Below are 21799 nucleotides of genomic sequence, written 5' to 3'. Positions count from 1 at the left end.
AAAAATTACCATACTTCCTGCAGAATTTGCATAATACAGCATGGTAAAAGAAAGAAAGAAATTCCACCATTAATTTCAGTTTTCAGGTATTGATAGTCATACTCTTGTGTTTTTTCTTTCCAGTTTTTTTACACACGTGTGCAATTTTCCTAACATACATTGTCGTTTTATCATTGCTAAATCATCACCTTTTCCACATACAATTAATTGACTTTAGAAACCCCCATTTTAATGGCTAACACACAGATGCACTCTCATTTGTATGAGTGTTATATTATTCTACTTGGGAGGCTGTTTCTAGATTTTTTACTATTCTAAATAAGTTGTTACATGCATTCATATTTTCTGTTTCCTAAGGTAAGTTCCCAGGAAAGGAATTATTGCCAGGTTGGTTTTCAGAAAGGTATGCCCATGTTTTACTCCCAATCAGTAGTATATGAGATGACCTGTTTATTGAGAGAATGTCTAACTTTTGGGTATTTTTTGGATCTAAGAGTTCATTGCTTTATCTGCACTGAAGATTGGGGAAAAGCGATTTTGTCTGCAGCACATGCAGGCACACGTGACAGATGCCTGCCTGCCTAGGGAGTAGCTGTAAGGGCACTTATCTGATGCCAAAGTTTGTAATTTATTGGTATGTTTGTTACCCATGAACAGTTTATTTGGAAAAGTCTCTATACGTTATTTACCCCTTTTCCTCTCTGGAATTTTTGTTTATTTTTACACTAATATTCATGAGTTCTTTATAAGTACATCACATATTACCCATTGTGTTTGTTGAGTTTTTATTAATGTTAGTTTGTTGTGTTTTGACACACTTATTAGCAGCTTATTAGTAGTTTTGCCTTGTCAAGTACGTCAGACTTTCCCTTCGCAGTTTCTTTCGTGGCTCTTATTCTTAGAAGGAATGTCACCATCCTCCAGTCACCTATGTACTTAGAGTACGAATGTCTCACCTGCACTGTCTCATCTTGTTCCAGTGATCGGCGGTGTAATTCCTTAGCATACTGTCTCATTTTAATTATTTAGCAAAATGTTAACATTTTCTCGAGTGAGTCTTCTTTCACTTCTTTGACCTTTTTCTACCTCTTACTAAATAATTTTAAAGACATACTAAAGATAAAGTATGTCTTTAAAATTATTTTCAATTTTTCTTATGGGGAGTGATAAGCTTAAAATTTTGATTGATATTATACTAAATTCTCCTTATAATTCATATTATACTTTTATATAATTATAATGATACAATTATAAATTATAAATCTTGATAACATACTTTATATCAACATACTATTAAATCATATTACAAGCTAAATTATAGTTACAAATTACAATGTTTATTATATACTGTATTAAAATATGACTTATTTATATTTTATATAAAATTTATTTTATATTTATACTTATATTTTATACTTACAAGTTAATATTATTTATATTATAATAATCTTTATATTGTAATAATTTCCCATTTAAAGCATTCATCTTCTCCCTTTTTCTGACACATCTTTTCATTGATTCAAGGTCCATTAGTGGACCTTCCTTCTTTTTACAAGACTTTCATATTTTTTATGAAGGTCATACTGATCTATTTTACATTTTTGTACTATTGCTAAAAGGTTCTCTCCTATTTATTTTGTAACTGCTCTTCCTAGTATATGGAAATGCTACTAATATTTCCTATATGGGATCTTCAGTAATGATGTATCTGTCTGCTTGCTCATCTCACTGTTGATTCAAGCCCTGCGTCTGCGGCCATGGCTCACCCTGGGTCTTCTCTCCCCCCAGCATGGAGGAGTGCGAGGCCGTGTGCACCAGACTGGCCATCATGGTCCATGGCAGCTTCCAGTGCCTGGGTTCCCCGCAGCACATCAAAAACAGGTGCGTTGCCATCTTTTCTCTTGAATGTTTCCTGTGAATTGGTAGCTGGATGCAGTTATAACTGGGAGGGTTGGAAATACCATTGCAGAGTCAAGATGAAAAGAGGACCAAAATATCCTCATCAATACAAAATACCACATGGAAAGACTGTAACGACAAATCTCTCACCCAGAGTGGGGTCAGTAACCAGTGCTGCACTTGGAGAAAGACCCCCATTGATTCAAGAGGATGAAAGACAGTCTTTGCGGTTGCTTCTTAGTTCAGCTAATAGGCTAGAGACTGTGTGTGCTTTAATCCCTTAGATTTCTTCCTGGTTAATTGTCTTTTTTTTCCATTAACTTTTTGGAATCATAATGATTATGTTATCAAGTTGTATGAGTGTTTTTATGTCCCTGTATAACCTTTTTTTCTTAATTCATTGTTGCCTAAGCTATTTTCAGAGTTTATAAGGCATACCGTGTTTTATTGTGTTTCGTAGATTCTGCATTTTTTTACAAGTTGAAGGTTTGTGGCCACCCTGCATTGAGCAAGTCTGTCGGCATCATTTTTCCAACAGCATTTGCTCATTTCTTGTCTCTGTGTCACATTTTGGTAATTCTCACAGTATTTCAAACCCTCCGCCAGCAGAAGGATTCTGACTCACCGAAGGCTCAGATGATAGTTAGCATTTTTTAGCAATCGAGTATTTTTTAAATTAAGATATGTACATTTTTTAGACATAATGCTATTGCACACTTATTAGACGACAGTATAGTGTAAACCTAACTTTATATGCACTGGGAAACCAAAAAAATCGTGTCGCTCCCTTAATTACAATATTCGTTGTATCATGGTGATCCGGAACCGAACCTGCAATATCTCCAAGGTATGCCTGTAATTTCTTTTAAATTTGCTGTTTAATCTATTGCTTTTGATGTAATTTATGCATATATGTTGATGAATCTCTTTTTGTTTTCATTTAGTCAATGTTTTTAAAGTTAGAATTCCAAGCAGAGATTTGTTACATTCATTTACACATTGGGTTGAAATATTTTTACTTTATGGAGAAAATAACAGTGAAGGTTTGGATGGAGGTGCCTCACTGGCGAGTGGACAGCCGCTTTACAGTGGCTCAGAGTCGGGCACTGCTGGTCGGTCGCCCTCGCTGTCACTTCAGGTCAGCCCCGCGTCACATAAACCTGCTGGAAACTGTGCTCAGTATGTGCTCTGCTCACCCTTAATGAGGATCATCAAGAGAAAAATAATATTTCACACTCCCTCGCCTTTATGAACACTCGCATCACATTTTATAGCCCCTGCCTGATCGCCGGGTGATGTATGTCCGAAGTTTAGCTGTTGCCTCTCGAGAGGCTTACCGACGTCTCTGGAGGGGCGGGGGAGGGGAGGCGTGGGGAGGAGCATCCTCTCAAGGCCCTGGTCTGTGTGCTCGTGGCTCTCAGCTGCCTCTGGTTTTTAGGTCTGATAATGTGTAACAGGGTTGGGGACAGATCATTAGTAAATATGAACCGTAGAATTCTTTTTTTTTTTCACCTAGGATACATTTTTTTTCAGTTATACATATACATGTATCTATTCCTTTTCAAATTCCTTACCCATCTAGGTTATTACAGACTATTGAGCAGAGTTCCCTGTGCTATACAGTAGGTCCCGGCTAGTTATCCATTTTAAACATAGCAGTGTGTACCATAGAATTCTGTTAACAAGGTGTCTTGTTATTCACTGGAAACTTGAACTTACGTATACATTCAAAACATAATTTATAAAGTTGGTATCTTCCTGTGACAGGCTGACTACAGGTATTTCCATAATATTGAGATAGAGAACACAGGATTGATCATTTCTGTAGAATGCTGGGGCCTGGAGGAGGGGTAGGGCGGTCTGCAGAGGGGCCTCCCCCCACCAGGTCTGCGCCCTTCCTCCCGCAAACATCCCTGAAACATCCCTGAGGCCTGAAGTCCCTATGTTCTCTTGCCCTGAGGGCACTGAAGTGGACAGGGGACCTGCTTCCTGGCTTCCAGCCTTGCTGCCAGGACTCTGCAAGCAGGCTTGTTACCAGGGCAGAAGGAGGTTTCTTGCCCCATGTCTGCTGTGACCTTGGGTGATGAGTCCAGAGGTTCGATTTGGGCCATTTTATGGAGGCCCTGCTGGATTCCTGCAGGGGGACACCCAGCGGGTGAAGGCCTGGTCTGGCTGCCCCGAGCCCATCATGCGCATGGTATCGTGTCTCTGTCTCCTCCACTGTGGGATGGTCGTCGTGAGGACCACTCGAGGGTCAGTGACTTAGAAGGGGGTCCTGCTCCTGTCACGCCGGGTGCCTGCTGCCATCACTACTGCAGGCACTTTGACCCGAGTGACCCGTCCCAGTGTGCCCCCAGGGAGAGTCAGGACGTGGGGGGTCAGCGAGAGCTTCTGTGATGGGTTTTGTGGAGAGGATGCAAGGCAGGACCAGGCTGTAGAGATGGGTGCTGCTGAGCCCCGAGTCCAGACAGTGCGCCGCTGAGGCGTCAGCAAGGGCAGTGGCCAAGGAGGAGGAGGAGGAGGGCCAGGTGACCCTGTGATTCGGGGACGGGCCGGGGAGATGGGAAGAGGGTGCGTAGAGAATGAGGAGGAGAGTGTGGCGGAGAGGGGGGGGGCCTGGAAGAGAGAACTCAGGACGAAGGACGAAGCATGGTTTGAGAGATGGCCCCAAGTTTGGGTCAGGACCTCAGTGGAGCAGAGATGTGGAGATGGCTGGGCCGGTCCCGCCTGGGTCAGGATACACCGTCTGAAGCGGGAGCTGATACCTGGAGCTGAATCTCACCCGGTAGAGGTGCGATGCAGGGGTGGGTCCTCAGGAGGCCCCCAACCATGAACGCAAGTACAGCAGAGCCCACAGGAAAGACAGAGGCCGGGAGCCAGGAGGGAGTGAGGGTTTAGCCGCTGTTCAGCTTCTGAATCTCAGTGCTGGTCTGGACCCTTCGGAGACTAGAAACCCACACACCTCATCCCAGCAAATGCAACCTGACGGCAGCCAGGGGCCCCACTGAAATGACAGCCCACTGTGGGGTCTGGCTGCTTGCCACTCCAAAGCCAACAAAGAGGCCAGGTTGATGGAAAGGAAAGTTTGCTTTATTTCGGAGGCTGGCAACTGGCAGGGGGTAGGGGAGAGGGCAGACTTGTCCAAAGGCCCACTCCACCCACCCTCCTCAGACAGTCTGTGGGCAAGAGCTTTTATAGGCGGAGGGAAGGGGCTGCCTGCAGAAACAGCACAGGCAGCTCTGACGGTCACCTTGAATTGGTCACCGGTGGTCTGACCACCGTCATCTTGATCGTTTTCAGTACAGATAGTCTTAGTCTTCAGGTCCAGGGTCGGTTTGTTCCCATTTCTTTGAGGCCAGTTCTTGGAATTGTGGCAGCTTGTGTCGTGGCCACAGCCTGGTCATCACGTAGTTAACTTCTTCCCCCTGGTGGGGGTTTCAGTATCTACAGGACAGCTCACAGGCTCATAGGATATGGTCAGAATATTATCTATAGCCCTTGAAGAGAAACTAAAGGGCCTTGACTTTTCTTAATGACTAAACTATTATTATTTGGTCTCCTCTGACCGTTTCCCCTTGTTTCTGCATTTTCTCACTTCTCTGATTAAACTTATTCTTTGGCTAAAGTTTTTCCACAGACAAAAGGCAGGCAGAGGACATGGAGGACAAGGACCATAGGGTCCTGCTCCGTTTGAACTGGGCACAGCATCCACCTTCCAGGTGGACAGGGAGGGGAAAGGGATGCAGGGAGGGGAAAAACCAAGAGCCAAAGAAATAGGAAGGGAGGGGGAGCCTGTGGGCAGGAGGGGGGAGGTAAACAGAAGGAAGAAGAGACACAGGAGGAGAGCACAGGCCCTGCCCTCCCGCACCCCCATACTCTGGGATGGCTCAGAGGGGAGAAGTGCCCCCAGGACCTCAGAGCCGCCACGTTTCCACCCCCCACCCCCCAGCCTGGGAAGGCGAGGCCTGGTCCAGGTCATCCCCTGTCTTCCCTCCACGGGCGGCACTGCCTCTTCTTGGGTGGTTTTCATCAACCCTCCACTCAGGGTGCCCTGATTCTTTTCCCTCCACTTTTACTCACTAGAATTCCTTCCCTGGGTCTGAAGGGCAGTCCACACATCTCCCCCACCCCCTAGTCAGAGAACACTTCCCCTACTCCTTTCTGAGCATCAAAGCCCAGCATCCTGCCACTCACCCAGACCACCACCTCCCTCCCAGCTGCTTTAAGTGCAGTGCATTCGTAGAGAATGTGAGGTGTGGTAAGCCCACCTGATCAGGAGATGGTTGGGCTGGAGAGTTTGTTACAGCTCCCGAGAAGAGGGGGCACCTTGTGAGCCCCAGTGAGGAGGGATCATGTTGGTCCAGTGGAGTCTCTCCCATTGGGCCTCGGGGATGAGGCTCTCGACACCTGTGACGTCACAGGCCTAATAGGTGTGCATCACAGGAGAAGAGGTACTGACTGTGGTGTCCTGGACGGGGGCTCTTTGGGTGGAGGATGTGGGGGAGTCTCTGAGTGCAGGTAAAAGTACAAGTGAATCTGGCTAGAAGAGCACTGAATTCTTGATTGCGTTAGTAATCAACACGTCTCTGCAGAAGCAGGGTGTGAGAGCACACGTGAGAGGGACGAACCAACCGAAGGAAGCTTTGCTTTCCGTGTTGAAATTAAAGGGAATCATCTGACTGAGTGAAGTCAGCCCCCGGAATAGCTGATTTTTAGGTTTTTAAATTTTTATTTTTTTATTTTTATTTATTTTTTTTTTTAAATTTTTATTTTTTAACCTTTTTATTTTATACTGGACTACAGTTGATTAATAATGTGATAGTTTCAGGTGTACAACAAAGTGATGCAGTTATTCATGTACATGTGTCTATTCTTTTTCAAATTCTTTTCTCATTTGGGTTGTTACAGAATATTGAGTTCCCTGTGCTATACAGTAGGTTTGTTGGTTATCCATTTTAAATATAGTAGTGTGTACATGTCAATCCCACACTCCCTGATTTTTTTCAATACTGCTGAACAACCACAGGTTTTCTGGTCTTACCTTGGGATTCTCAGCCGTGCACTCTTCCCTTTGGGGTTTACCAGCCTTTTAGTGGGGCCTGTTCTGTGCCTTTTCAGCAGTACGCCCACCCCGGTGGTGACAACAAAACATGTCCCCGGGCACGGCCCTGGTCAGGAACCTCGGCTCACCTGCACTTTCCTCCGTGTCTTCAGGGAGCTGGAGATGGCTGGGACACAGGTACAAGGTTGGAACCTGCAGAGGTGTGGCTCCAGGCTGCAGGGGAGGGGCTGAGAGCAGGGCGAGCTGAGACAGGGAAAGAGGCCTGGTGCCTGACCAGCTCTGCGCATGGGACATTTCTTCCCACAGCTGAGCCCCTGGGCCCTGGGTGACCTCGTTTTGCAAAAGTTTCAGGGTCCAAGTGAGAAGAGCATCTTCCTTTCCTTCCAACCTCTGTCCGGTCCCAGCTTGGATGTAAGAAATGACAACCTGGAGCCCACAGGCCTGGAGCCTCTGGAAAGTGGGCAGGCCGAGGTCACCGGAATGCCCCCCGTCCTCTGAACACCGCCTGCCCCCCACACCTTGTCTTCTCCACCTGCACCCTCGCTCGGACACCTCCCGGCCCTGACTGCGTCCCCACCAAGCCTCTAGCACTGGCTTCTCCAAGGCTCAGCACTTCCCTCCCTTGTTTTTTCCCTGTAGCGACAGCCTGTCTCTTCTTTGTCAGGTAGCTGCATCCTCCCTGCCAGGAGACCTGTCTATGCCAAACCTGCCTGGTCCCAGTTAGACCCTGCGCTCCGGGAGGGCACGGCCTTTGTCCTTTGTCTGCCCCAGGGTCACCTGTGCTCAGACATCCGTGCCATCTCAGAGATGGAGCCTGCGGGCAGAGGCAGCCGGTCCTGGATGCCTTGGCCCAGGGATCCCAGGAGAACAGTTCCAAAGAGGACGCACAGGGTCATGAAATGTTAGGGTTTGATTCCTCAGGAGGGCTAATGTTGCCAGACTCTAAATTCACTCCTTTCCTAATTGGAGGTCCTATTTTCTTCTCAAGTTCTAGACCTTCTCCTTATAACTTCTTTTTTTGTTTTTTTTTTTAACTTTTTTTTTCATAAATTTATTTATTTATTTTATTGGGTGTGTTGGGTCTTCATTGCTGCACACAGGCTTTCTCTAGTTGCTGCGAGCAGGGGCTTCTCTTCATTGTGGTGCATGGGCTCCTCATTGTAGTGGCTTCTCTTGTTGTGGAGCACAGGCTCTAGGTGCACAGGCTTCAGTAGTTGTGGCACATAGGCTCAGTAGTTGTGGCTCACGGGCTCTAGAGCACAGGTTCAATAGTTGTGGCGCACGGGCTTAGTTGCCCCGCGGCATGTGGAATCTTCCCAGAGCAGGGATCGAACCTGTGTCCCCTGCATTGGCAGGCGGATTCTTAACCACTCTGCCACCAGGGAAGTCCTCCTTATATGTTCTTAAGGTATCTTAAGTGATACTTCTAAATAATTAAACACTGTGTTTAATCTTAGAGTTGGCATTCTAATATATTTTTAAATGTTCTTTGTGTTCATAAACAAAGAACCAACCAAGTTCAAGTTTGATAATCACAGGGTCACACTTTGTCATTTCAGGAAAGAAGCCAATGCTAGCTATCCCTTCCTGGGACTCACTGCAGGGCCTCTCCTGGTTCTGGCTCAGGGCTGTGTCCCGCTCACCCCAGCTTCAGGCAGCATCCCATCCTGGTCCTGACTCTTGTGGACTTGGGAAGATTTGTTGGAAAGTGGGAACTGCTTGGCCAGATGGACAGACAGGGTATTGAGTAGGGAATTTCCAAGGCGTGGTCTCTCTGGGGAGAGTGGAGTCCTCTCCCTCCCCGCCGTCTTCCCCTGACACTGTGCCCTCTGGCCTGTGCTTCAACCGTGAGAGGTGCGCCTCTGCCCCATACCGGCCGCAGGCCTCGTCCCCCTGCGAGCTCCTCTCAGACCCTCCTGAGACGCCTTCTCATCCCCTCCTCTCCTCCTTGGACCAGACCTCCCCACTGCCCCACATCAGCTTTCCTCCTCCTGGAGCACCTGCCCTCCCCTCGGCTTCCCCTCCCTCCCTGGCCTCCAGGGTGGCCCTGCCTGTGTTCAGTGGCCTCGGAGCCTGGACGCCCCCCACAGCTTTCCTTTCTCACTTTCCAGTCAGAGCAGGAGAGATGCCAGTGCTCCTGGGGAACCCCCTTCAGGCTCCAGAAACTTGGGAACACGTCCCTCCCCCTTTTGGCCTTTTCCTTTTGTCTCCTGGCTAAGGAAGTCGCCTTTTCTGACACCTGTAGAGCGCAGCCATAACCTGGAGTCCCAGACCCCACCTCCTGGGTGATGGGGCCCCTTCCCAGGACTCACTTCCATTTTCTTTTCCCTGTTCCCCCAGCCAGTGGGTCAGCCTTTCTCTCGTGAGTCATAAGTCTCATCTTTTATCTGGTGGCCAGTGGTTACGTGTTCTGTTCCCTCCTGAACTAAGTGCTGTGTGTAGATTAGCTTGCTGGGAGTAATACTAGGATGACACCTACATAGTGCATTCCAGACACCAGTCCGAAGTGTCCTACACGTATCAGACAGCTTATTCCTCGTGACAGCCAACCCAGCAGCCATCATTGTGACCCCTCTTACAGGCACAGAAAATCAGACTGGAGAGGTTGAGAATCTTTTCCGGGGTCGCTGGTTAGTGGTGGAAGAGTTGGGTTTGAACTCAAGCACTCTGGCTCCCCTTTGTTCTGTGATGTATATCCTCATGATTGTCCCCATCTAACAAGTAAAGGGAGTGAGCCCATGTGGGGCTGGAACTCACCTGTGGCCCATCTGACTCCCGAGCCCCCAGGATGGTCACCTCGCACCCCACCTGCTTCCTGCTGGAGCGCATCCTGGGGCTATACAGACGTGCACAGACGCAGATCCTGGCCAGGTCTTCAACTACGCCTGCACCTTGTTGACCTTCCTCTTGGCGGTGTTTCTGTGTGTTCTCATTTTCACTGAGACTCTGACACCCACTCACTTAACGTGTGATTTCTGATTTCCTGAGCTGAGAGATGCCTCAGTGGGGTGTCACAAAATATTCATTCATTGTTCTTCTCTTCCTTTGTTCCTGTTCTTGAGGAAGACATTTGCTTCTTTGTCAAGTGTACTTCTTTTACCTTTTTGATATAGACATGCTCTCCTTCCCTCTGAGACCTTCCCCTAGTGGTTTTCTCCTTTCCCTTCTATATCTTTAATCTTTTCTTTTGCATCAGTCATGAGATATATTTCTCCATTAGTAACAGACTATCGAACACATTGGTTGAAGCATATCCATTAGACGTATTCATTTTCATATGTAATAAAAACCTAGAAGTAACTGGTTATTGGCACTAGTTCAGTGGCTCAAATCTTTACAATTTATTTGGTCCCAAAAATGACTGCTGTGGCTCCACCCATCACATCTGTGTTCTAGACGACAATCAAGAAGAAGGAGGGAAAGGCAAAAGGAGCACATGCCACTGTCCCCTCCTAAAGCAGCTTTCTGAGAGTCCCCCCCACCCCCCAGCAGCTTGCACCTGTGTGTTATTTGTCACCCTGGCTACTGGAGAGTATAAGAAATATAGATCTGAGCTACTTGCTTCACCACTTAAAGTACGTTAGGTTTCTGTTACAGAGGAAGACAGAGAAGGTAGATGTCGGGTGGTTCTCTGCAGCCTCGCGTCCTGACTGGATTCTTTCCTCAGTTGAGGGCTCATTAGTTTGAACGGCTGTGCTCTGTGGCTTCCATTTCAAGACTGGCATATGACATGGAAGGTGAGCACGTGTTTTGTGTGTGTGTATGCACAGAGGAGAGCTGGAGTGTGGTGGTGGCTCCCTGGCGGTCGGGGATGGCTAGCACTGACCTCCGTGGGCACTGGTGCCTTGCCCCAGGTAGTGAGGGAGGCAGGTCGTAAGCGGAGCACATCCTGAGAGCCTGGGCAGCTGCTCTGTCACCTGCAGGCTGTGGGCACGTTCAAGACCCACCTGGAAGGGACCCGTAACAGCCATGTGTTGCACCTGTTTGCTTTTCCTCCCACCCTGAGGACTGACTTAAGCAGGAGAGTTAAGCCCTTGTGTGCAAAGCAATCTTCCCAAGAAGGAAAAATAAATCACACTTCTGAAAAAGTGTACAGTTTGAAGTATGCCAGGCCAGGTTCATTGGGGAGGGAAGATGGGGCTGTTTGTATATACACAAAATAAACTTTACATGGTTTAAAGAAAATCCTTCAGATGATGAGAATTTTCATTTCCTTGAGTTGTCCAGCATGCAGACTTTAGTAATCAAGAATGAAAATGGAATAAACTTCAAAGGATGAGCTCATCAATAATTTATATAGCCATTTTACTTAAAATATAAAGAGTAATCTGGAGAATTTCTTCGTAGATTTTTGCTCTGACAGGTGAAAGGAGGTATAAGGATGTCTGAGTTCTCAAGCTATGACTGTCTGGGTAGCTGCAAATTAATATATCACCTTATGTGACACCATATGCTGCCATGTGGCAACTTTGGTTTAATACTTGGGTGAAGCACTGCGATAAACTCAAAAGCTTAGACTAAGATTACCTCACCAAATAATAAACTGGCTCATTTAAAGATGAAATATCTGATAATTCAGTGTATTTATGTCATTTTCACAAATGGGGAAGGAACTTTGCACATGGGCTACCAAATTCTGTCTGCATTTTGCTTGTTTTACAGCATTATAGGATTCAGCTGCTTCTGTGACCATTGAATTCATTTTCTTTACTAGCAGTAGTCCTTTCGAGAGAAAGAGTAGCTCTCCTGAGCACGTGTTCACCCCGCTGACACGTGGGATTTGTCAGCACATTTGGTTTCACGACTCGCGTTGCGTGAACACAGTCAGTGTTGCCCTCAGGGTTTCGGATCCACGTGCTCTTCTCCTGCGGGACATTTTGGGCGGATGCCTCTGGTCTCGGACATTCGGCTCATGGGTGACGTCATCCAGAGCTGTCACTTTACCAAAGGGGGTACGGTGCTTTCATCTTCTCATATTTTCCCTTAAGAATGAAGAGGCTCACCCACAGTGAAGAGGGGGAATGGAAGTCATGAGAGACTTTTTCCTGCATTCAGATTCATGTTGTGCTTCCTGTTCATTAGACGGACACACATACACAGAGACATAAACGCAACGCGCTGTGGTAATTTGGTGAACAAAACGCTCTGTGATGCAACTCAGTTTAAGTCATCAGATGTTTTGGGGTGTCTGTGAAGTCACAAGGCCTTGAGCTGGAGAGATGAATAAGGCGTGACCCCTAAAGAAGAAATTAACAGTTGTACAGTAAGTGCTGCACGCAGTAGAGGTTAGGAGGAGACAGCCCACGCCCAGTGTTTTAGAAGGTGGGTGGCCCGGGTGGCTTCGTGGAAGAGGAGGCATTTAAACCCAGTGTATTCATGGGAAGCGAATTGACTATGTGAGCATTCCTGGTGGTGGGAGAGGCATGAGATAAATAACGTAAATCATGTCTGAGACGAGCTGGGCTGTCACATAGGCCCAGGGTGAACAGCAGCGCAAGCACTTGCAGACAGTCTTTGGGGTTAAACCAAGGAAGGTTTACATTCTGGGGTGAAAAATTAGAGAACAAGGGGAAGCAACGAGAAACAGGAGCAGGAATGGCCGATTAAAAGACAACTTTTGCCCTTTGGCTGGAAGTTAATTTAGACAGACTGGAGTCGGTGGGGACAAGGCAGGCAGGGAAGGAGGCTTTGCAGAAAAATATCACAACAGAGCTTTGCAGCCAACTGGTCGGGGGCGTCAGGGAAGGAGGGGCCGTCGTCGAGGTCACTAGCCCTCAGGTCTGGGAGATGGGAGATGGGGGTGTCAGGGGAGAAATCCGGGCGTCGGGACCGGCTGAGAGGCAGGAGGAGCCGGGGACGTGTTCTCTGCGAGCCCCGGGGGCTGCCTGGGGGTTTCATGAGGAAGAAACTGCTCTGTGTTCTGTCTGGTGCTTTTCTCCCCAGCAGGAGGCAGGGAAAGAAGCGTGAAGCTGCTGGTGATGACTGGCTCTCTGGAGGCAGAGGGAGGGAGCAGCTGGGCTCTTCACACCTCTGCATCACTGTTTGTGAATATAGATGTGACAGGTCGGGCCCTCATGTGTGCTCTTACATCTCTTGAAACATTGCTGAATTCAGGCCATTTGCCAAGTGCTTTTTGTGCACTATCTCATTTAATCCTTAAAACATAATAGCAGTGAGTTTATGCACTTCACGTAAGGAAACTCAGGCCAAAAGAAGTTAGGCAGTTGGCTCAGAACACAGTTACAATTGAAAGAAGTAGTTTTCAAACTCAGTTCTCGAATCCCAAGTTCCTACTCTTTTCACACTACGGCAGCCATCCCCACTCACCTTTCCCCAAACTGACGTATCAACACAGCACTGCCGCAGGGGAGCGTCCGTGATGACAGCTGCGAGCTGCCTGTGTGGAACTTTCTTCTGTTGCACCTGCTCAGAAAACAGACTTTCCTCTTCCTGAAACATGGACTGACCCCTCTTTGATGACACAGCAGACATTTAGAGTCAGACTTGTAACACTACCTCCAGGACTTTGAAAAAGTTATTTAACGTTCCTGAAGTCTGTTTTTTCCCCTTAATGGGGACAATCATACTGTGAAAAGAAACAGAAGGATTCACCAGTCGTGTTCCCACCTGAGGGCCAGGCTGTGACATCCTCTTTCCCCAGGATGAATGCGTGGTTTTTTCCTTCAGTTCTCTCCTCGGCAGTCACCTCTCGGCAGGGTGGGGCAGTCCTCCAGTATCCAGTCCACCAGTTCATGGAAGCAGAAGAGGCCCTGAAGGTTAGCTGGCAACACAGCCACCTGGACATAAGAATGCATTTTCCAGCTCTCACGACTGACCACTACGTGTGTGGCCAAAGAAATAGTAGAAGAGGTGCCAGCAACTTCAAGGATATGACTTTGTAGGGAAGAGTGTGCACTTTTTCTGCCCCTTCCATCTTTCCTTCCTTCCAGCCTGAAAGCAGACGTGGTGGTTAGATATGAAGAAGCCCTCTTGGACCATGAGGCAACCTCAGTGATGGAGGCCTGTGAGCAGAGCAATTGGACAGAATGGGCAAAAGGAATGCCTTCCCCCTTCTGGGCTGCCTGGCCTCAGACTTTAGACTTGCTAATGTCCTGCTACTTTGGGCTTTCTGTCACTTATCTATGAAGCTAAATAGACTAGTACTCTCTCTGACATATGAAACGCAATATTAGTGCGTTACCTGATTATTTTTAACTTCTTCCCAATAGAATGTAAATCCTCTGAGGGTAGACCTTTGTTTCTGTTGATTACTGTATGTCTGACATTTGGGACATTGCCAGGTACATGACACATGCTCAGGGTATTTGTTGAACAAATAAATAAATGAGTGAATGAATGCAGAGTCCATAGCACGTGGGGGGCCTTTGCTAAACGGTATCTTCTTCCAGCTTCTACGACTGGACTTTAAAAGAGGAATCAGAGGAGGCTGTGGAGTGTTTAGGCTCTGTCCAGCTAATAGCAATAATCAGCCCCTTTGATAAAGACTTCTATTCAGGTCCCACTGATCTCTGGGCAGGCGAAGCCTGCATCTCTCAGAGCCTTCTATATTACGCGTCCTCTGTTGGCTGCTTTCAGAAACAGGCTCTGTCTTCCTCAGTGTCTCCATTAACAGGCACCATCAGGTGCGTGATTCAGGCCTAATTGCTGCCACAGCTTTGGCAGTATTTTCCTGTCACTTCCCTGCAGGGTAGCCAGACTCAGCGCCGACACACCCTGACCTGCCAAGAACTGATGTGCAGTGCAGACAGCGAAAACGTGCCTCCAAAGCTCTGTGTGCACCATGGGTGGTGGATTCTGGTTGGAAACGCAGCGCAAGCACAAGAGGGCCCGGCCTGGCCAAGGAAATGGATTTCTTTTAAGTCAGAACTATGTTTCAGGCTTCAAATAATTGAAGATTGGAATCTGAAAAGTTTATTTACTCTGGGTTCTGTTAGCCTAAAATTTAGGGGTGTGTGTGTGTGTGTATCTGTATGTGTGTATGTATATGCATGTGTGTGTGTGTGTATATGTGTGTGTGTATGTGTGTATGTGTTTATTGTGATGTATGTATGTGTATGTGTGTATATATGTGTGTGTGTGTATGTGCATTCAGAGAAAACACATGAACACACAACATCTCATGGTTCCATAGCTGAGAAACATTGCACAAATTGGATGTTGGGTTCTCTTTCATCAAAAGCATGAGTTAGATTTTGTTACAAACAGCAGTAAATGAAGTTTGTGAGATGCAGTGGCTTATACGATTATCACTCATCCTCCTGAGCTGCAGGTTGACTGGAGATGGGCTGCTCCGGGTGGTCTGGGTGGGCTGATTCTGTCCCGTCTGTCACTCATCCTCCTCCTGGGATCAGTGTCCAAGCAGCGGGGCTATGAGAACAGAATGGCCAAACTGCAGGAGTATGATTCAAGCCTGAGGTCATGTTACACCTGCTGAGCAAAGTCACATGGCTAAAGAAGAGTTGAAAATAGTCCCACCTTGGGCTTCCCTGGTGGTGCAGTGGTTAAGAATCCGCCTGCTAATGCAGGGGACACGGTTTCAAGCCCTGGTCCAAGAACTCCCACATGCCGTGGAGCAACTAAGCCTGTGCGCCACAACTACTGAGCCTGCACTCTAGAGCCGTGAGCCACAACTATTGAGCACACGTGCTGCAGCTTCTGAAGCCTGTGCGCCTAGAGCCCGTGCTCCACAACAAGAGAAGCCACAGCAATAAGAAGCCTGCGCATCACAACGAAGAGTAGCGCCCACCCGCCACAACTAGAGAAAGCCCGTGTGCAGCAACAAAGAACCAACGCAGCCAGTAGATAAATAAATAAAATTTATTAAAAAATAGTCCCATCTCTTAGGGCAAGAACACAGCAAGGTTATGTGGCGAAGGGTGTCGGTGTAGGAAGGTGCAAAGAATTGGAGCCATGTTTACAAACGTCTACAATTTCCAAACATTTGTCACTAATTTTTTAAAACAGTGGCCATCCTGTTTCTTTGTTTTTTATCAGATTAATTGAGATGTACTTTACATGTCATACAACTCTCCTGTTTAGACTGTATAATTCAGTGCTTTTTAGCGTATTCACAATTGTGTGCAACCATCTCCATAGGCAGTCTTAGAACATTTTCATCATCTCAAAAAGAAACTCTACGTCTTTAGCTGTCACCCTTCTGTTCATTCCAGTTCTAAGCCCTACTCATCTGTTTCCTGTCTCTATGAAATTATCTCTTTGGCATGTGAATGGAATTACATAGTGTGTGGTCTTTTCTGACCGGTGACTTGTACTTAGGCTAATATTTTAAGGTTCATCCGTGTTATCAGTACATCATTTCTTCTTATGGCCAGAGCACATACAACACTTTGTTCATCCACGGGCAGTGGGCAGTGGGCACTTGGCTTGTTTCAGCTTGTGGCTATTGTGTGTTCTGTCGCTGTCAGCAATCAGGCATGCGTTTCCGTACCGACATCTTTTGCTTCTTTGGGTATATACCTTGGAGTGAAATTGCTGGGTCATACAGTAGCTCTGTGCTTAACCATTAAAAGGGCTGTCAGACTGTTTTCCCAATTGGCTGCACCATTTTACATTTCTGTCAGCAGTGAATGAAGGTTCCAGTTTCTCTGCGTCCTTGCCGTTACTTGTATTATCTGAATTTTCATTCCAGCCCATCCCAGTGAATGTTAAGTAGGACCTCGCTGTGATTTTGATTTGCATTTCCCTGATGACTGATGATGTCGAACATATGTCCATGTGCTTGTTGCCCGTTTGAACGTCTTCTGTAGAGAAATGTCTACTCACATCTTTTGCCCATTTAAAAGAAATTAGGTTGCCTTTTAATTATTCAGTTGAAAGAGCTGCGCACTCTAGGTACAAGTCCCTTTTCAGATAGGTGATTTGCAAATACTGTCTCTTAATATATGGTTTGCCTTTTCATTTTAGTAACATCCTTAGAAGCACAGATGTTTTTAATTTTAAAAAGCCCCACTTATCGATTTTTTCTTTTGTTTTTCATGTTTTTTGGTGTCATATCTGAGAACTCATCATGAAATCAGAGACAATGAAGACTTTCCACTTGTATGCTTCTAAGAGTTTTATACTTTTACCAGTTACGTTTAGGTGTTTGACCCATTTCACGTAAACTTTGGTATTAACTGCTGGTGTTGCACATGCATCCAGCTCCCCCAGAACTATTTGGTGAAAAGATTATTCTTCCCATTGAATGGTCCTGGCCACCTTGTCAGGAATCAGTTGGCCACAGACCCACATGTTTATTTCTGGACCCAATTCTGTTTCATGGATCCATTTATCTATTCTGATCACTGTTGGTTTCAAGTACATTTCAAAATTAGTAGGTGTTAGTCCTTCAGCTTTGTTCCTCTTTTGTGAGATTATTTTAGCTAGTCTAGGTCCACTGCAATTCCATATGAATTTTAGAATCAGCTCTGTGGAAATCACAGAGAATTCAACAGGGATTCTGATAGAGTTTGTTTTGAATCTGTAGATCACCTTGAGGAGAATTGCCCCGTTAAGAATGTGAAGTCTTCTGAGTCATGGAAGTGATGTGCTTTTCTGCGTATTTAAATCTTTAATTTCTTTAAACAAAATTTTCTAGTTATGAAATATAAATTCAACACTTCTTTTGTTCAATTTAATCCTGTTTTATTTATTTGATGCTATTGTAAATGGAATTAAAAATTTTTTTCGTTTTCTGAATGATCATAGCAAGTGTGTAGAATACAGTGCATTTTCATGCATTCATCTTTTTTTTTCTGTGTACAAATGCTGACTTTTTTTTTTCAGATTTAAACCAACATTTATGGAGTGCCTACTCTATGCCTGGCACTGTGCTTGGTGTTTTACATGTGTTATTTAATCGGCAAATACATGACAATGATGTATGTAGTACATGCACCAAATTACACAGTTGCTGAATACACAAAGTACAGATTATAAAAATAAATTGACAAACATAATCATGCTAACAGATTTTCACATAGCCTTATTGTTTTTTTTTTTGTTTTTCTCTTTTTTTTTAAGCTCTTTATTGGATTATAATTGCTTTACACTGTTGTGCCAGTTTTTGCTGTACAACAAAGTGATTCAGCTGTGTTTATACATATATCCCTGTGACTCCCTCCTGCCCTTTCTATCCCAGCCCTCTAAGTCATCACCCATCATCGAGTTGATCTCCCTGTGTTATGCAGCAGCTTCCCACTAGCTGTCTATTTTACATTTGGTAGTGTATATATGTCAGTGCTACTATCTCACTTCATCCCAGCTTCCCCTTTGCCCCCTTTCCCCGGGTCCTCAAGTCCATTCTCTACATCTGCATCTTTATTCTTGCCCTGTCACTGGGTTCATCAGTACCATTTTTAGATTCCATATATGAGTGAGCATACAGTATTTGTTTTTCTCTTTCTGACTTACTTCACTCTCTATGACAGACTTTAGGTCTATCCACTTCATTACAAATAACTCAATCTCTTTCCTTTTTATGGCTGAGTAATATTCCATTGCATACATGTGCCACATCTTCTTTATCCATTCATCCGTTGATGGGCATTTAGGTTGCTTCCACGTCCTGGCTATTGTAAATAGTGCTGCAGTGAACACTGTGGCATGTGTTTCTTTTTGGATTATGGTTTTCTCAGGGTATGTGCCCAGGAGTGGGATTGCTGGGTCATATGGTAGTTCCATTTTTAGTTTTTTAAGGAACCTGCATACTGTTTTCCATAGTGGCTGTATCAACTTACATTCCCACCAGCAGTGCAGGAGGGTTCCCTTTTCTCCACACCCTCTCTAGCATTGATTGTTTCTAGATTTTTTGATGATGGCCATTCTGACAGGTGTGAGGTGATACCTCATTGTGGCTTTTGACTTGCATTTCTCTAATGATTAGTGATATTGAACATCTTTTCCTGTGTTTGTTGGCCATCTTGTGCATTCATCATGTATCTTGCAACCTTGACGGACTCATTTATGAGTTCCTAGAGTATCCTGTGGATTCCTTAGGTATTTCTATATACACACGCATGCCATTTATAACATAATTTTACTTTTTCCTTTTCAACATGGATACCTTTTAGTTCTTTTTCTTACACCATTGCTCTAGGTAGAAACTTCCCTTTTATTCCTATGTTGTTGAGTGTTTTTAGTCATAAAAAAGTGTTTGATTTTGCCAAATGTTTTCTCTGCATCTATCGAGATGATCATGTTGTATTACGATAGCTGATTTTCAGATGTTAAACCAGCCTTTCATCCCTGGGATGAATCTCACTTGATCATGGCAAATAATTATTTTTATGTTGCCATATTCAGTTTGTTAGTATTTTGTCAAACATTTTTGTGTCCATGTTCATAAAAGATTTTATTTTTGCTTTTCTTCTCTGATACGTTTACCTGGTTTTGTTCATGGTAATACTGGCCTCATAAGATCAGTTAGGAGGGGCTCTTCCTCTTCAAGTTTTTAGAAGGGTTTATAATCCCAATTAGCATTTTCTTTGTTAAAGATCATTTAGTTTTTAATTCATGTTTGGAGGAATCTAGAGTAACACTGGGAAAATATTTACTGTCTTGATGACTTATTCTCACAACCGATATATCACTAGGGTCTCCCCTGACAGGAAACAGGAATATCAGCTGATTTCATGCCAGCGAGGGTTCAGAGTCCCCCATCCCAGGGGCCCCGTGAGCTGCTGGTGCATCACCTGTCGTAGGGCCTGCTGTGTCTGTGCACCTGTGGTGCCCCCCCCCCCCGCCACCCCCCGCGTGTGTGCTGCTGGGTCTGGGACCAGGTCAGCTCCGCGGTGTGCCCCTCTCATCATTCGCCCCCCAACCACATCAGGCGCCAGCGTCCTGTGAACTTAGTCGCTTTCCTGATGTGGTTGAATGTGGGGCCGAGGGGGAGGCGGGCTCAGTGCAGCACAGGGCTTTCCCTCCACGGGCCCCTCCTATACCCTCTGGGGCTCGCTGGCCACCCTCCTCTGGCGGCCAGTATGTGTCCACCCCAGTGTCCAGCAGGAATGCTTCAGCCACGTCGAGGCCCCAGACATTTTTGCCCTGAGCCTGGCTTCTCAAAGCATTTTCTCAACACATGCTTGAGGGGGCAGGGAGGCTGTCTTAATTCCTCTTTGCTGAGAAAATCATTCTTTTCCTCATTATTCCGCTGTTGTTTTAGAGGCTGTGTTACATGGGGTCTGACTGGAGTCCACATAATTATTAGGGAACCCTCTGAAACAAAATTCAGAAGAGCTTTAATCGCATCCTCCCAAGAGGACCGTCCCTGCATGCTCCCTACACACTTCCAAACCGTGCAGCCAGGCAGAATCAAGTGTATTTGCTGTGGCCTGGAGCGCAGCCCCTCCCCTGCACAGAAGGGCTTACAAAGGCTGATCTTTGCCCAGAGGGCAGCCGAGCAGGGCGCCGGCTCTGAGGTTCCCCATCTTAATGATGCTGCCTCCCTCCTGAGGTCTCGCCCATGAATAGTCTCGTGGTCTCTCCAGGCAGCACTCACCAAGCCTGGAGGTGAATTGCCTTGGCCTTTGTCCATGGGGCGTTTGCTTAATTATGTTGAAAGGCTCTGAGAGAAAAATGAGGACGCGGTCCCACTGCCTCTGGAGGGGATGGTGGTGCGGCACAGCATGGCGGCTGAGTCGGCTCGCACACAGACCCTCAGAGTTTACCGTGTCATGAATTCTGATGTGACAGGATGACCATCCAACTGCTAGAAGCACCTCTTTTTGCAAAGACGCTTCCCTTCTCCTACTGACATCACCCAGGATGGACAGACACTTAAACCACAGAAATGCTGTTCTCTTTGGTGGTCAGGCTTCTGATCATATTTGCTTTAGGAAAACATGCCAGGCTGTAGCATTTCCATGTTAGGGCCTGTGTTTCCTAGTGAGATTGTGGGGCTGTGCCTGGAATCCCACCCAATGATAGGATACACGGGCTCCTTCTAGTTTTCTGTTTGTTTTCTACTGAACTTACATGGTTTTCTACTAAACTGAATCAGCCTGTTCATTGAAATAATTTTTGTAGTTTCCTTTTGGCCCTTACTTTTATACAGGAGGATTATTACACATTTAGAAGCTTTTTTATACTTCTGTGAATCAGAAAATTACATAAATAATTTGTTCCAACAACAAAGAACTTTGTTGGATTCCCCACACTCTAAGCAAAAGTTATCTTCTGTTACTCAGAGTGGAAATCATGTCGTCAGGATTTCAACTTTATGGATAATAGTTAAATTTATATCTCAGGCTTTCTCTTTAAAAATGAAAAGAATAAAAAAAAGAAATGTGTATTTATCAGGATTGAGAAATACAGAAAATCATGTGTACTATTACCAGCTTTAAAAGGTATCTTTTATCTGTCTAGATTCTAAGACATTTCTGAAGTGAAGAAAAATGTTCTTAGATCACGAAAAAATACAGGAAGCCGGGTGAGGGCCCTGGTCTTAGAGCTGAAATCTCAGCAGCCTGAAAACAAGGTGGTGCGTGGTGCTGGGTGGGCAGGTGACAGAGGTCTCATGCTGCAGGAGATGGTGCTTGCTTTTCCATCCTGCTGACCTGACAGTAGCTTTTTAATGGTCCCTTCTTGTTATCCCCAAAAGAAAAGAAAACCTATAGAAATGCTCAGTCCATTTTGGTATTCAGTTAGGAGAGAAATATGGTTCCTGTTACACCAAACTCTAACAAATAATTTAATCCACTCACTGATTCATCAGACAGCACCTGGGCTCCAGGTGGGAGAGGCTATGGGCCTTGCCTTCAAGTAGCTCTGCTGTCGCAGCTGATGAGCTAGGAGGATGCTCCCCGCACCTGGATGCGC

At 45.8% G+C, this 21799-nt stretch overlaps 1 protein-coding gene across 1 annotated transcript in view; it reads left to right on the top strand.

Moving 5' to 3' along the window:
* The window catches only part of ABCA13 (ATP binding cassette subfamily A member 13), a 324555-nt gene that overhangs the window by 295539 nt on the left and 7217 nt on the right, over positions 1-21799 (top strand). The window contains 1 exon segment of the mRNA XM_057732590.1: positions 1789-1881. Coding sequence (XP_057588573.1) covers positions 1789-1881 — 93 coding nt within the window.

The sequence above is a fragment of the Hippopotamus amphibius genome, chromosome 4 (assembly GCF_030028045.1).
Source record: "Hippopotamus amphibius kiboko isolate mHipAmp2 chromosome 4, mHipAmp2.hap2, whole genome shotgun sequence".
NCBI lineage: Eukaryota > Metazoa > Chordata > Mammalia > Artiodactyla > Hippopotamidae > Hippopotamus > Hippopotamus amphibius.
This window is presented reverse-complemented; position numbering and strand designations above follow the sequence as displayed.